Below are 15,670 nucleotides of genomic sequence, written 5' to 3'. Positions count from 1 at the left end.
GATAGCACCTTTTCTTCCTTGTAATGTGCATAGGGTTCAGGTACCACTTAGGAAATAACACCAATCACTGCAGTTTCAAGAGTACCCATTACTAGGGTTGTACCGCAAAATTTGGGGAACAATGCAATGAGGCCAAATGATATGAACAAGCTGCCTTTTTCAGGACCTAATATTTATGACAATTTCAGTCAAAACTGAAGGGGTTTCCTCAAAGAATGAGCTCATATAATCTGTATCAAAGGAAAATTCAATCAACGAAATTAATGGTGGCCATTACTTACCTTCAGGAGTGAAATGTGTAGTACTGATGACAGATACATATATAAGTAAAACTTAACACAATACCTAGCTTTCGGAATTAATAATTGCTTCCTCAGTGCGAGGGGGGGGGAGGGGGGGAGGGGGGGAGGGAGGGAGGGAGAGGGAGGGAGAGGGAGAGAGAGAGAGAGAGAGAGAGAGAAGTTGGGAAAGGTTAAAAGGAAGGGAAAACCACTGACCCCAGAACGCCAGAATGAGTGGGACCCACATGTTGTGAAGGCGAAGTTAAACAAAGATGACGCCAGGGACTGGACAGTTCTGTAGTATTTAAGTACATGTAAAGCAATAGAAACTTATTGAAGAAAAGACTTTGTAAATATTTAACACCAAATCTGCTATCAACTTACATAAAACAAACATTTAGAAATGTCTTTTCTTCGATATCTTAGAGCTGCACAACACTAAGTACTGAAAAGTTTGTAATAGCAACTTACTTAGATCGACAGAAAAGCGACGACATTTGTGTGTCCTGCGAACAACTGGAGATGCAGTCTGGCTCTCAGGAAAGTTGAGATTGTGACGCAGAGCCAGCAGCTCAGGTGAACTCATCCAAGTAGGAATATCATCTGGAAACCAAATAATTGTTACATTGTGTATGATTGCAATCCATACAAACAATCCATGTATCAGGGCCAGTAATGAAATCAAACAATGGAAAATCCAGGGTGGAGTAATGACAATATCATGAAAAGTATAGATCATTACCCACCATATAGAGGAGATGCTGAGTCGCAGACTGGTACACCAAAAAGATGGCTATGCATTTAAACTTTCTGCCAAAAGCCCTTCTTCTAAAGTATAACACACACACACACACACACACACACACACACACACACACACACACACACACACAGTCTGGCCTCTGAGGCTGGACTGCATACAGCTACTGCACCTGATGGGAGAAGCAATCCACTGTTGTTGGGGGTAAGGAGGAGACTGTGGTGAGGAGGAGGAGGGATACCAGACTATGTGGGAGCATGCAAGGATGTGGGGGGAGGGAAGCAGGGAAGAAGAGAAATATGGAAGGGAGAAAAAAGACTAATGGGTGCATTGGTGAAATAGAAGGCTGTGTAAAATTGGAGTGGGAGCAGGATAGGGGATATGTGGGTGAAGGACAGGTGCTAGCGAAGGTTGAGGCCAAGGGGTTATGGGAACATAGGATACAGGGGTAAGGCATAGGGACAGATGGGTAGTATACAATATGTACAAGAGCCAACAGGGAAAAATAAAGAGTGGACGACCAAGAACAAAGTACTCAGATTAAAAAGGGTGTAAAACAGGGATGTAGTCTTTCGCCTCTCCTGTTCAATCTGTACACTGAAGAAACAATGATGGAAATAAAAGAAAGTTTCAGAAGTGGAATTAAAATTCAAGGTGAAAGGATATCAATGATATGATTCACTGACGACATTACTATCATGACTGAAAATGAAGCGGAATTACATGAACTGCTGAATGGACTGAGAGTAAATTGAAGAAAGTTGAAAGTAACGAGAAGCCACAGAAATAAGAACAGCAAGAAACTTAACACTGGGACTGATGGTCTTGAAGTAGATGAAGTCAAGGAATTCTGCTACCTAGGCAGCAAGATAACCAATGATGGACGGAGCAAGGAGGACATCAAAAGCAAACTAGCAGTGGCAAAAAGGCCATTCCTGGTCAAAAGAAGTCTACTTGTATCAACCTTAATTAGAGGAAGAAATTTCTGAGAATGTACGTTTGGAGCACAGCATTGTATGGCAGTGAAACATGGACTGTGGGAAAACTGGAACAGAAGAGAATAAAAGGGTTGGGTTGTTTGGAGGAAGAGACCAAACAGCAAGGTCATCTGTCTCATCGGATTAGGGAAGGATGGGGAAGGAAGTCGGCCGTGCCCTTTCAGAGGAACCATCCTGCATTTTGCCTGAAGCGATTTAGGGAAATAACAAAAACCTTAATCAGGATGGCCGGACGTGGGATTGAACCGTCATCCTCCCAAATGCGAGTCCGGTGTGCTAGAGAATCAAAGCATTTGAGATGTGGTGTGATATAAGAATGTTGAAAGTTAGGTGGGCTGATAAGGTGAAGAATGAGGAGGTTCTGCGCAGAATGAAAGAGGAAAGGAATATGTGGAAAACACTGACAAGGAGAAGGGACAGGAGATATGATACTAGAGGGAGCTATGGAAGGTAAAAACTGTAGAGAAAGACAGAGATTGGAATACATCCAGCAAATAATTGAGGACATAGGTCGAAAGTGCTATTCTGAGATGAAGAGGTTGACACAGCAGAGGAATTTGCAGCGGGCCGCATCAAACCAGTCAGAAGACTGATGATTAAATAAAAAAAAAGGAGAGAGAGAGACAGAGAGAGAGAGAGAGAGAGAGAGAGAGAGAGAGAGAGAGGAGGAGGAGGATGAGTTCCCACCTGCGCAATTTAGAAAACCTGGTGTTGGTGGGAAGTATACAGATGGCACAAGCTATGAGGCTGTCATTCGACTGAAGCACTTTGTGATGAGCAGCATGTTCAGCAATTGGGTGGTCTGGCTGTCTCTTGGCCACAGTTTGTCAGTGGCCATTCATGCAGACTGACAGCTTATTGGTTGTCATGCCCAAGTAGAAAACAGCACACTACCTGCAGCTTAATTTGTAGATTTCACAGGTAGCCTTGCCTCTGATGGGGTGGATGGCACCTCTCACCTGAATGGAATAGGTGGTTGTGGAAGGATGTATGGGACAGGGACTAGCATGGTTGCACAAAATTAATCATCATAAAATAAAAATCTCTATGATTACCTGCTATGTTTATAGTTGTGTTCCTGTTTATGTATTATTTGTTAGCCACACACCCTGTGTCTTCTAACAAAGGCTTGCATAAAGCCCCTTCCTTTCTTTTATCCCCTGATAGATTTTCTTGGAAAAAGAGATTTTGAAGCCAGAGATCCATTCATCTATTTAACTCTGTCAATAAGTCAGCTCAGTTCTGTGCCAGATGTTCTTGTTCAGGCAACTGGGAAATAAATGTTCCTCCTCTGTCACAACCATTATCAATAATTATTTCTCACTTTCATTCTCAACAGGATTTTTCAGGGGATTAAAGAGGAATATAAGATGTAACACTGATTTACAAACTCCAAGCTATAATACATATTTTTGAGAGAAAAGAAAATTTCCTGTCAAGAAGAAATTAATGTTAGACTGACTGACACATAAGTGTCCCCTCTGTGTTTGCTTTGCCAAATCACCTCTGTTTTTGACATCTTCGTAGTCATCTTAAGACATAGAGTTATGCCTCTGCCTTTTCCATCGCCACAAAGTTTATGCTCATTGTTTCCTTGGTTGATGTGTGAGTGTCCTTCCTTTCAGAATTTTCCTGAGTAGTCTTCCACCTTTCATTCTGTCCATATTTGGGCCCACCTCTCTTTTTATCCAGTTATTTCCTCAATAATAGCATGTACACATCAAACATCTTCATTCATTATTGAATTTTTTCTTCTGCACAACCTTTCACTCTTCTTGTCTCTGCTGCTTGTATTTTGATGTTCTCTCTCTTTTTATTTATACAAGTTTAGCTTCCATATAACAGTTTAATAAAATTTATTTTTGTATCCTTTTGGATTTTGAAGTTAAGCGTTCTGTTTATTGTTCCAGAAATTGTCCAGTTAGTTCATTATTAATTACTACTTTCAGCTGCACTGGTTATTTATCTACAAATGCCATAACATTAGTCTTATGTCAACAAATTTTAAGACTGTACTCAGCACACATCTAGTTTAACTGACATACTGCTAACTGGAAGTCATCTTCACTTTCTGGTATTTGGTGCAAGCAAGCATTCTCATCTCACTGCTTGACTGATTTTTATATCATTTGTCCTCTTCTCCCCAATGTTCATTACTACTTTATGTTTCACAATTATAAGTTTTTGATAGACCTTTATGAGATGTGATTGGTAATCACCTTCATCATTATTGCCCACAGTTAATTTTGCTCAATAATGGAAAGTTTCTTTAAAATCTATAAAACTGATGATGGTGTTCCCGTGTAAAGTCTAGTGCCGGCATGTCTGGTGGGGTCATAAGAGCAGAGAAGGCTGTGAGATGGCGTCAGCAGAAGTACGCTGACCGACCTCTCTCTAGGATGACAATGAGATGGTAGCACCATCTACAGCTGAAGTCTAGCCAACTTACGAACTCTGCAGCAGTGACTTATGAACAGTATTACTGGACTTGTGTTGGAATTGTATACACTGAAGAGATTGCTTATGTTTTATGTCGCCCTTTGCTTGCGACATACCAGTGTAAATTTCTCAATGTTTGGGATTGTCATTTATCTTACTGTAATAAAAATCCGTTCATACAATTTGCTTGAATTGTTGTCTAGTTATCCGAGAAAGAAGGGTTTCTAGGCACCCTATATTAGACGAGTGGGCAAGGCACAACAGTCGGTTTGTATTTCTTTGAATCATTTTTGATGTAGTTACTTCAAAAAACAGATGAAGACCAGAAACTAGTGTAAAAAATAATCATACAAATGAAAAATTTGGTAAAAATAGATTGGACAGGAGATTTCAAAATTCCTCTTTGAATTGTGCGGATGCCGTCATTTTAAAACATTGAATAAAGAACAGACTGTATATTTAGTTGGCTCTCTAGCCTATCTAAAATAGTAAAAACTCCTCAAACTTCTTTCAAATATATAACAATGTTTATCCATAAATATTATAAAAATGGATGTGTGTGTGTTTTATCCACATCTCCTCCTACAACACTGTACTTATTTCAACCAAATCACTGTGGAAGTAAGAACCACCTATCTGTCACAGTTCAGGAGCTATGACAGCATAAAGAAAGAGACGTGTGAAAAACAGCCACATCATGTGCAATGTTTAAATTTATTACTTCCATGCTGCAATAAATTTCACAGACAGTATATACATACGCTGCTAAATGCACCTACAAAATTATACATGGCACCTAACGTTTCATAGATACATCATAAACTCTGAGGCGTGTGAAAAATTGTGCATCATGCACAAAGTTTCAATACATTTATACTTTACTGAGGCTAAAGCAATAGCTGCCTATATAGCTATGAAGAGGCACTACCATAGAGATGTTTACAAAATCACATTGTACACACATGAAGCAGCTCTGCCCAGGATCCAGAAACTGTCAGGGATACTATACTTACACACTGATCAACCAGAACATATAACCACCTACCTAACAGCCAGTATGTCCACCTATGGCATGGATAATAGTAGTGATGTGTCGTGGCATGGAAGCAATGAGGCCTTCTTGTCACTGGAGGGGGTTGCCATAACATCTGCAAACAAATCACTTAACTGGCATAAATACCAGGGGTGGGGGTGTGGGTGGGGGGATGACTTCTGATGCCACGTTTAATCACATCCCACATGTGTTCAATCGGGTTCAGATCTGATGAGTTGGGGGGCCAGCGCATCAACTGGAACATGTCACTGTGTTCCTCGAACCACTCCATCACTCTCATGGCCTTGTGACATGGTGCATTATCCTACTGAAAAATGCGACTGCTGTCGGGAAACATGATCGCCATGAAGGGGTATACATGGTCTGCAACCAGTGTACAATACTCTTTGGCCATTGTGCCTTGCACGAGCTCCACTGGACCCATGGATGGCCACATGTATGTTCCCCAGAGCATAATGGAGCTGATACCAGCTTGTCTCCATCATGCACTTCAGGTGATTCGTCAGACCATGCAATGCTTTGCCAACATGGAGTGCCAATGGTCTCGTGCCCATTTCTGTTGCAGTTGCTGATGTCATGTTAACACTGGCACACGCATGGGTCGTCAGCTGTGGAGGCCCATGGTTAGGAGTGTTCAGAGAACTGTGTGTTCAGACACACTTGTACTCTGCCCAGTATTAAAACCTAATGTTTGTTCCACCACAGTTCGCTGCCTGTCCAGTTTTACCAGTCTGCCCCGCCTATGGCGTCTGACACGTGTAATGAGGTGTGGACGTGGTTTCACCTTGGTTTCGCCACGTGTTGAAGACACTCACCACAGCACTCTTCGAACACCCAACCAGTTGAACAGTTTGCGAAATGCTCGTGCTGAACCTCCAGCCCATCACAATGTGCCATCGGTCAAATTCAACACTTGGACAGCACGCTCACTTATACCACATGCACTGTGTGTGTGTCTGACTAGTAGACATTCCTCGCCAGGTGACGCTGCTATCGCCTGGATGGATTTATATTGATAGGAGGTTGGTGGTCATAATGTTCTGAATGATCAGTGTACATCTGTTCATTATATGAATTTCTTTGTATGACAGTTTCATAATATCAAAGGTATTTTTACAAATACACGCACATGAAATTTTCTCTATATTACATCACAAACACAGTTATATTTTTGTTTTAGTTTCTAATAGAGAATTAGCAAAATGAATACCCAGGCATTGCTGGGTTTGTCAGCTAGTAATTTACAAAACTGGAACTTGAAACCAGCTGATTACTGTAATGGCCACTGATTCCATCACCGATAAACATACCTGAAGTTCCGCCCAGGAAGGAGAGGGGCACCGCCAGGCTGCAGCTGGAAGCCTGTGACAGGGAAGGGCTGGGCTGGGCATCCTTCTCCTGAGATTCGTCACCTTCTTTCTCGCAGGGAAGCAAATGTGGCCGCACTGAGTGCTCTACTTCCGTGTTATCTGATGGCACTGCTTCCTCGCAGTGCTGTACAGTTATGCTGTTTACATTCTCCTCCTTTGCACAGTTCTGAATTTCCATATTTAAACTGTTATGCGAACTATCTCGCTCCGAGTTTGAGGAAGACAAATTCTTACTATACTGATCGGATTTCTGAGAAGCACTTTCCTGAACTGCCGGCTGCAAGCTTCCGTCAGATGCACTATACTGAGATTCAATGCTTTCAGCCGAACTCTTCCTGTAGTTCTCCGGAATGGGACTAATACTCGGATACTCATCATTTGTGTCATCTTTAGGATTTGAGCTTCTGCTTGAGAGGCTGCCTCCATCATGGTCATTGTCACCACTGTAAAGAAATGCAGATGTTTACATCTAGCCTGGAATCAGAATAGCAACTAAAACAGAAATGCAGAAGCAGTTAACAACTGGTCGGTGGCACATAACTGAGTAAGAACATCATGTGCCAACGGCTCGTTTTGAGAACACAACCCTGTCAACCTCTGTCTGAGTGACAATGCTTATGATCGTGACTGGTCTATCAAGCATCTGATCATTACAGTACATGTAATTCACAAATGTTGATTCCAAGTGACTTATGAAAACATATAAAGATGTATATTGTGAGGCCAATCCAATGATCATACCAAACTCATTTTCAATACTAACCTATATGTAAACAAAACAAGAAAAGACATATTGCTACTTAGAAGACACATCAAGTTGCAGACAGGTACAATTAAAAGACACTTACATAAAGCTTTCAGTCACAGCCTTCACCAGTAAAACAGAGACATACACCATTCACACACAGAAGCAAGCACACATCACACACACACTACCGTCAACTCTGGCATCTCAGGCTGGAATGCAACTATCATGTGGGAGCAGACAGCGATCTGGAGGGGATGGCGAAGGGACAGTAGTGTATTGGTGGTGGTGGAGGGGAAGATCCAGATGTTCGGGTAGTGAAGCAGTCCTTGACATCAAGCATGTTATGTCCAACAGCATGTTGTGCCACAAGGTGGTCTACTTTGCTCTTTGCCACAGTTTGGCAGTGCCATTCATCCTGGTTGGTAGTCATACCAATACAAAAAGCTGCAAAATGATTGCAGCAGAGCTGGTAAATGACATGGCTGCTTTCACAGGTGGCCCAGTCCCTGATGGGGTAGGAAAAGCCTGTGATAGGACTGGAATAGAAAGTGCTGGGTGAGTGGGCAGGTCTTGCACCTGGGTCTACCACAGGGATATGATCCTTGTGGCATGGGGTTGGCATTGAGAGTGGCATAGGGATGTACTAAGATGATGTTGAGGCTGGGTGGGCAATGCAACACCACTTTAGGAGTTGTTGGAAGTATCTCAGTAGGATGTCCACATTTCAGGGCATGATGATTGGTAATTACAGACCTGGCGAAGGGTGTGGTCCAGTTGGTCCAGTCCAGGGTGGTATTGGATGATGAAGGGGACACTCCCTTGTGGTTGATTTTTGGGGATGGTGGGAGGACTGGGGGTGTGAGGGGTGATGGCATGGGAGATCTGTTTGCAGACTAGGTCGAGGAGATAGTGCCTGTCCATGAAGACCTTGTTGACACCCTCAGCATATTGAGCAAGGGGGTTTTTGTCACTGCAGATACGCTGTCCCCGGATGGCCAGATTGTAAGGAACGGATTTTTGGTGTGAAAGGGATGATAGCTGTTGAAATGTAGTTACTGTTGGTGGTTGGTGGATTTAGTGTGGACAGAGGTGTGGATGGAAAAGTAGGAGAGGAGGAGATCAACATCTAGGAAGGTAGCACACTGGGTTGAGGAGAACCACATGAAGTGGATGGCAGTTGGTTTTCACATTTAAAGGTAAGACATTAGTTTTAAAATAATCTTTAGTGTTTTAATAATTTATTTCATTAATTGATTTTATGACACATGTAATTACCGGTGTATGTGAGATTCCTGTCTTTCAATAGCCCATGGATTTTTCCTCAGTGTTGTATTTGGTATCCATGTTAGACTGAGTGTTGTTCTGGTTCTGTCTGGCGTCACCTGGCAAGTTATAGTCAAGTACCCAGGATGATGAACAACATCACAGTCCTGTCTGAGAAGTGCTGGTGGATGCACACAAACATTGTTCTTACCTGGAAACAATAATAATTTTATACACTGTGATTAGAAATGACTGGAATGAGTTCACTTCTTTCCATGTGGATCACATGACTATGACAACTAACACTGCAGAAGAAATGACTATTTCAAAAATGAAATCACAACTGACTAAATAAAAAACTGAAGTATCAAACAAGATCAATGTATGTTAGCAAATTTCAGAAGTACCAGAGCATCCAAAGACATAACAGAGATAAATAGAACTAATTACATTAAAAAATTGTGTCAGTTTGTCAAAAGCCCTAGAGAAAAACAACATTAATGCACTGATTGGGTATATCAATAGAGGGAAAATATTACAAACAGTTGACTGCATATAAGGTGATAAAACCACATACCAAATCAAGAGTCAGGCCCAGATACTTTGGTTTAATTTTGCACAGCAACAAGCTGCCTTTAGAAGTAGGTACAACACAATGGATCATTTGGAAGTTGTGAATGAAATTACAGAATGGTGCAATGAATACGAATTACTGCTTGTCTTAGAGTTTGAGACAGCTTGTAATTCATTACAACAATATCTGTTTTTGTAACAGAATCTTACATTATGGTATCAAAGTGTGTAACATGGTGCAGGTAGACATCACACACAAACTTGAAAAACACAAGACATAAAAAAAGAAAGTAAAAGAACACTTTCTACGATGTATCACAATTTTGCTTGCAGGGATGTAGATTCTGCCTAACTTTAAATGTTAAACTGATCTTGAATTTGTCGGTATGTGGGCAGTGAATAGTAGTCTGTGTAAAGTAAGTGCTTTGTTTAAGTATTAAACAGAAACAGCAGATGAGTAACGTAAGAGAAGGGAAAATGGATTTTTTTCAAAATAGCTCTTATTTTCCTAATACACTTATATGAAGAAAACTAGAAGTAATCATCATTTCAGGGTAGATTAGCAAGTCATAATTCGTTGTTGTCATAGTACTTTACAGAAGCAGTCACCAAGGCTAATTCCGTCTGTTAAATGTATAACATGACTCACTCCACATCTCTCAATGCCCTCCTGCATGTTAGTTTTTGCAGAACATGACGTGTGAATGAGCGAGAAATGTGAAGACATGCTGGTAGAAAGATTTTGTTTACTGTTACAGATTGCTTTCTCAGAATATGTGTAGTTGAAAGACAATCTCAAAGGTTGATCTCACATTCAGGAGGATAATGCTTGCTCTGCCCGGCTGTCCCAATTTGTGTTTTTCTAAATCATTTCAGCTAAATGCTAGGATGGTTCTTCCATCAAGGCAACTGATGACCACCTGTCTTATTCTCATGAAAGCCTACTTACACACGTATTCTGTGTGTACATATATCTTCAATCTATTTATTTGCATTTGATTATGCTGATTAATTCCACGTCACTGTGAGATGATCCAAGGATGAATAGATAAACAAACATTTACATGTGATCATGATGTGCCTGGAATGAATTACTATTATTATTATTATTATTACTAACAGTGTGTAATCACAGAGTTTAGTACAATTTGTAACACATTAAAAGTTTGTTCCGAGAGAGTAAATGTCTTTGTTTTGTTGGTAGTACTTCTTTCTTAGCTTAGACAATTGAACATATATCCCAGACTGTTGCAAGTTCCTCAGGGCTTCAGAATGCCTTTTCTTTGGATTAACTGAAGCCTCCATCTTTGGATTAACTGAAGCCTCCAATAACATTTTCCAAACTCATAAGCAAACTATCATCTTCCAATCTAACAAAGACCTTGGGCATCGCAAGATTAGCATGCCTGGGAATAAGGGTGCATTGCAAGAATGCCTGAGTCTCAGTTAAAAGATTTTCAAGGCAATTTCTTCCTTCTGGTTCTATCTGAGCACAGTAAAATATTGGATTTTTTTTTTTTTTTTTCATTTGCCCAGTTGCAAAGGACTGACACCAGTTTTAAAACTGATCTTTTTTCATAATATTGAATTCTACAACAACAATAAAATAATTGGAAACAGTAAAAAAAATTGTTATCATTGAACAAATTCTTGTCTCACTTACATGTCGAGCTTACTATTTACCAATAACACATACTACAATGCTCAAATTCAAATAAAAATATATTTTCTCCGAAACAACTGTTTTGCATTTGAAATCACTGATATTTGTTTCAAACTGCACAAGATCACACGACAGATGTTGATAATATTACAATTTAAGTAGTTTGCTTCCAGTGACTTTCTTTGCAGTGGCTGGCATGGTTGAGTTAATTAGTATACTTGACTGCAAATATTATTAGTCTTGAAAGGCATTAGACCAAATTTGGTGAACTATATACGCATGATAAAAACAAGTATATGTCACGCATTAGCAAAGTAGATGATATATCCAATTTACAGACTAAGAACAGTAATGTCCCAGTAGAGCAACCTTCTGCTTCTTGCGTTAAGCTGTGTCTAATAGTATCTTAGTATACCAAGAGAAATATTTCATACATTGTGTGTGTTTATGAGAAAGGATCAACACTGCGTAAAGATGTAACAGTGATGTGGTAATTTGGTCAAAATCCGAGTGCTTTGCAAGTGTGCATAGGTAAGTGTGGAGATACTAAAAATGTTAATTAATTAACATCCATTATGGATTATATTTTGAGACCTGTGACTGTAAATTAGAACGAAAAAACACAATTCTGATAATGAAGTTCTACTTTATCCACTACTTTTCAATGCTTATTCATTAGTTGGTTTCATATTCAACGGTTAAGCATCTTCTACATGCTGGTGGAAAATGTGATGGTTAACGATCTTAACACATAATGGACAAAATAAAACCATGCCTGGCACAGAATTATATGTTTTTTCATCATAAATGAACAGTGTATGATTATTACATGGCATTAATCTACCTTGTTCTGAATGTATAAATATGTAAGAGAATTGCAGTTAGGTATAACTGAATGAGGTAGTGTATTTGTTAAAACACTGGGCTCTGATTCTGGAGGCAGCTACTCTGTCCAGCCATCTGGATTTAGGTTGTACCAAATAACTTACAGGAAACCCTAGGATGATCCTTTTAAGAAAAAATAAGGTGACCACTTATTCTCTCCTTGTTACATACAAGTGTATATGCATCCATATGTCTGCAAACATGACTTATTTTTTTTTCTTTGTATTAAGCTGAACAATCCTTTATCACAGTAAAGTTATCCTTGTGCAAATAAACTACTCATACTCAAACAAACACTTCAAAAGAAATAAACTGCTGTAAAAATCTACAATGTTGGTTTCATCAGCATTAATCAGTTTTACTTCAGTTGGGGCTAGAATGCCTATAGGAGACACACATAGCATGATCTGTAGCAAAGGCACTACTTTGAGTAAAGCTGCAATAATCTACTTTAATATTTACCGTACTTAAACTCCCAAAAATATGATCAATACGATATAAAAGAGGTGGCTAAATGTGTTAGGGTAACAAATGTCTATAACTGCAACTGTAATCAACAGCGCTGCGTTCTGTTTCATTGTTTCCGGCAGATAAGCAACAGTGCATTCTTAAAATGACATAGGTGCAAACTATCATTCTAAGGATAGGAACAGCTGTTACCTCAAGTAGTTGTCACAACGCAAATTTCTTGACGGTTTCCGTATAAAAATAGGAGTCTCATTTAGGAAAGGAAATAGAACATTCTTAAGTAACTTTAAAAACAATAGACATTAGATACAGCAATTTTACATACAAAAAACAACTTCCCCGTCGTTGAAAGGCTGATGAGGAGTCCCCGTCTGTGTACCCAATATGTAGCTTGATGCCTTTTTTAGTATTTTTGGTAGGGGCATTTTGATGATATTCAACAGATGACCCACAAAGTGACATGTAGCCTAAGTGCGGCAACGCAACATAGCATAAACATGATATTCGTCGTGTCATGTAGCGCCGGTCATGTACTCTACTCAGATCCGTATTATCCTTCCGGCATCACTTGCCGCTACTATGACATGCGGATTTACAACCGCACAACGCCACTTCATTATTCATAACAACTTCTCCTCCTCCTAGCAAACGCTACCGATATTTGTATAAGGTCGATATTTTAAATGCACTACGTTCGATTAACCGTTGTTCTTTATCGATAGTTTAAAGTCCACGACAATTAGTGTTGTCAGTATCGATATAATCATGGTAGTTCGAGAGTATTATTAGTTTCAAAAAATGCTGTAAAAATGTAAATTCGAAATTTTTGTTGCTAAGCATTGTTATTTTCTTTCAGTGCTAATCGAACATTTTTTGGCTTGGGAAAGGCCTTTGATAAAGTTGGCAAAGAAGAACTGTTTTGCATAATGAAGGGAAAAGAAGTACCCACTCCACTTAATACCTAAACGTCGTAACAAGGCTATAGAAAAATACGACAATCACGTTGGATTTAAACTGAGAACTGAATAACTTTTCTTCACTAACAGGTGGTGTAGCATTTCGCCCATGCTTTTTAATACTGTCTCGTTGTAACCACAATGAAGTCCAAATCCGAAAGTAGGGTTGTTAATGAAGTACAAGCCTAACATTTAAAGCACTTTTATTACCGACACCAAAGTACAGACAGAACAGAATGCTTCCTGGACAGAGTGTCCTGCTATTTATACAAATATCGAATATTCCAGAATATGCATAAATAAGGATTTTCGACAATCTTCTAGAAATGATAAATACTAAATAACGAATACTTGTTGGCCATCGGATATGAACCGGCGACCCGCAGCACGACAGCCACGACGCCAACTGCTTCTCCACATGAGCTTTAGTGCAGTTCGCAGCATTACCCCCTCTCCTGAAGAACAGCGACCAGCTGTTTCAGAAGGTCTCTTTGGAGCCGACTATAGAACTCCAGATCTAGATTTTGTCAATGGCGTCCTGTATGGCAGCACTGGAGAATCCTCATATACTTATTGCCACATCCTCTTCACTACAATGAGCATTAAAGGTGGCATCTTCCATGAAAGATTTGCAATCATCGGGTAGGCCTTCAGTTTCCTTGCGTGAAAAGTTGCCGTCGTCGATCTGCGCCTCAGGATTGTAGTAAGGCTTCATATGGAGTACACGGATGACTTCTTGATGAAGAGTGATAATCTCGACTTCGTATGTGGCGTCTGATAAGTGACAAAGGGTAGGATACAACCCAAAGTAGTGTATTAGTAACTTTACCAATAGTCTCAACTTTACCAACAGTCGCACTCTGTGCTCGGGTGTAAAGATCCATTCCAATTTCTTGGGCTCTACCTCACTTGCTGGTGCTTGGCATCATAGTGCTCTCTGTCCTTCTCCTGGGTGTCCAAGGACCATATGCGAGCCAGCTGTGCCGATTCTTTAATCCTGTAGATGGGGTGTATCACGTAGCCATCACAAGTATTGCTCAGTTGCAATGAGAACAGTGTTGTCATTTCGGGCTTACGACTGTGACGCAGAAAAAGTGGTTTGAAGCATGTAACGTCTTGCTTCGCTGTTATATGTGAACGTCATGAAGGGCTGTATTGTTTACCAGTCTTTCTTCTCTACAGCAGTATATGTCGAGAACATATCCACCAACGTCTTGTTAAAGGGTTCTGTGAATCATTTGTCTGTGGATGACACGTATCTAGCACCCTGTGATATCACATGCCCCAGAGGTAATTGTGGCACTTACTTCCGTGACTGGCGTTCCTTACCGTGCTTACAAAGTGTCTAAGGAATCTCTGGAACCCTGGCCAGTGATATCTACATCTGAATCTGTGTAGACCCTTCACGAATCTGAGGTGACTAGTTGTTGGAACGACGTGGAAAAACTTCAAGACAACTGGGCGCAGATGAGTTGGGATAGAAAACGCCATTTCCACCACACTGAAATATAGTTCTTCTTTTACAATAGTCCATTTATTAAACGAAATTCTATTTCGATCTGTGCTTCCTTCTTCAAAGCTTCTACGGCTTTCAGCAGTACTGGATCTTTCCTCTGTTCAGCAGCAATCTCGTTTAATCCAGTGATGATTAACTTTTTACTTTCGTTGTTGTGTTCCGCCAAAAGATTCCTTGAAAGGCAATTGGCTTCTTTGTGTTTGCGACCACTTTTGTATTTCACTGTGATGTGATACTTCTGAAGCCTCAGTGCTATCTTATCAATCAACCCAATGGACGCTCCAGGTTAGTCAGCCACCGTTCGCAACAGAGAATAGTTTGCCAAATAAACATGGCCAGAACTTGTTTTATGGCCCAAACAGCTGGAAGGCATTCTTTCTCAGTTTTAGAGCAGTTCACTCAGATTTGGAGAGTAGTCTGGTGGCATAATCTATTACTTTTTCAGCATCTTCCTGATGTTGTTCTAGAACTGTTCCTATACCATAATCACTTGTGTCAACAGTCTCATCATACAATGCTAGAACTGGATAACACGTTAGTATCTCCTTAAGGACAAGTAAAGATGTTTCTAGTCCCGCTGCAGTAATTCTTGGTTCAGAAGTCCTTTGTGAGTAGTTTGAGCACAATCCGAGAAAACTTCTCCTATCACGAAAGTGCTGAGGGCCTGGACAAATCTATGACTCCTATTATTTTCTC

General features: G+C 40.2%; 1 protein-coding gene across 1 annotated transcript in view; it reads right to left on the bottom strand.

Moving 5' to 3' along the window:
• LOC126458219 (TBC1 domain family member 16) overlaps positions 1 to 13,160 on the bottom strand; it is a 104,433-nt gene extending 91,273 nt beyond the window's left edge. Inside the window, exons 1-4 of the mRNA XM_050095115.1 lie at positions 12,828 to 13,160; positions 8,926 to 9,124; positions 6,843 to 7,345; positions 753 to 884 (exon numbers count right to left, since the gene is read on the bottom strand). Of these exons, the coding sequence (XP_049951072.1) occupies positions 753 to 884; positions 6,843 to 7,345; positions 8,926 to 9,124; positions 12,828 to 12,927 (934 nt within the window). The 5' untranslated portion in view covers positions 12,928 to 13,160. The remainder of the gene's footprint in view (positions 1 to 752; positions 885 to 6,842; positions 7,346 to 8,925; positions 9,125 to 12,827) is intronic.
• Positions 13,161 to 15,670: the final 2,510 nt, after the last annotated feature.

This window comes from Schistocerca serialis, chromosome 2, assembly GCF_023864345.2.
Source record: "Schistocerca serialis cubense isolate TAMUIC-IGC-003099 chromosome 2, iqSchSeri2.2, whole genome shotgun sequence".
In the NCBI taxonomy this organism is placed as follows: domain Eukaryota; kingdom Metazoa; phylum Arthropoda; class Insecta; order Orthoptera; family Acrididae; genus Schistocerca; species Schistocerca serialis.
Note: the sequence above shows the minus strand (reverse complement) of the source record. Positions and strands in the feature narration are given on the sequence as shown.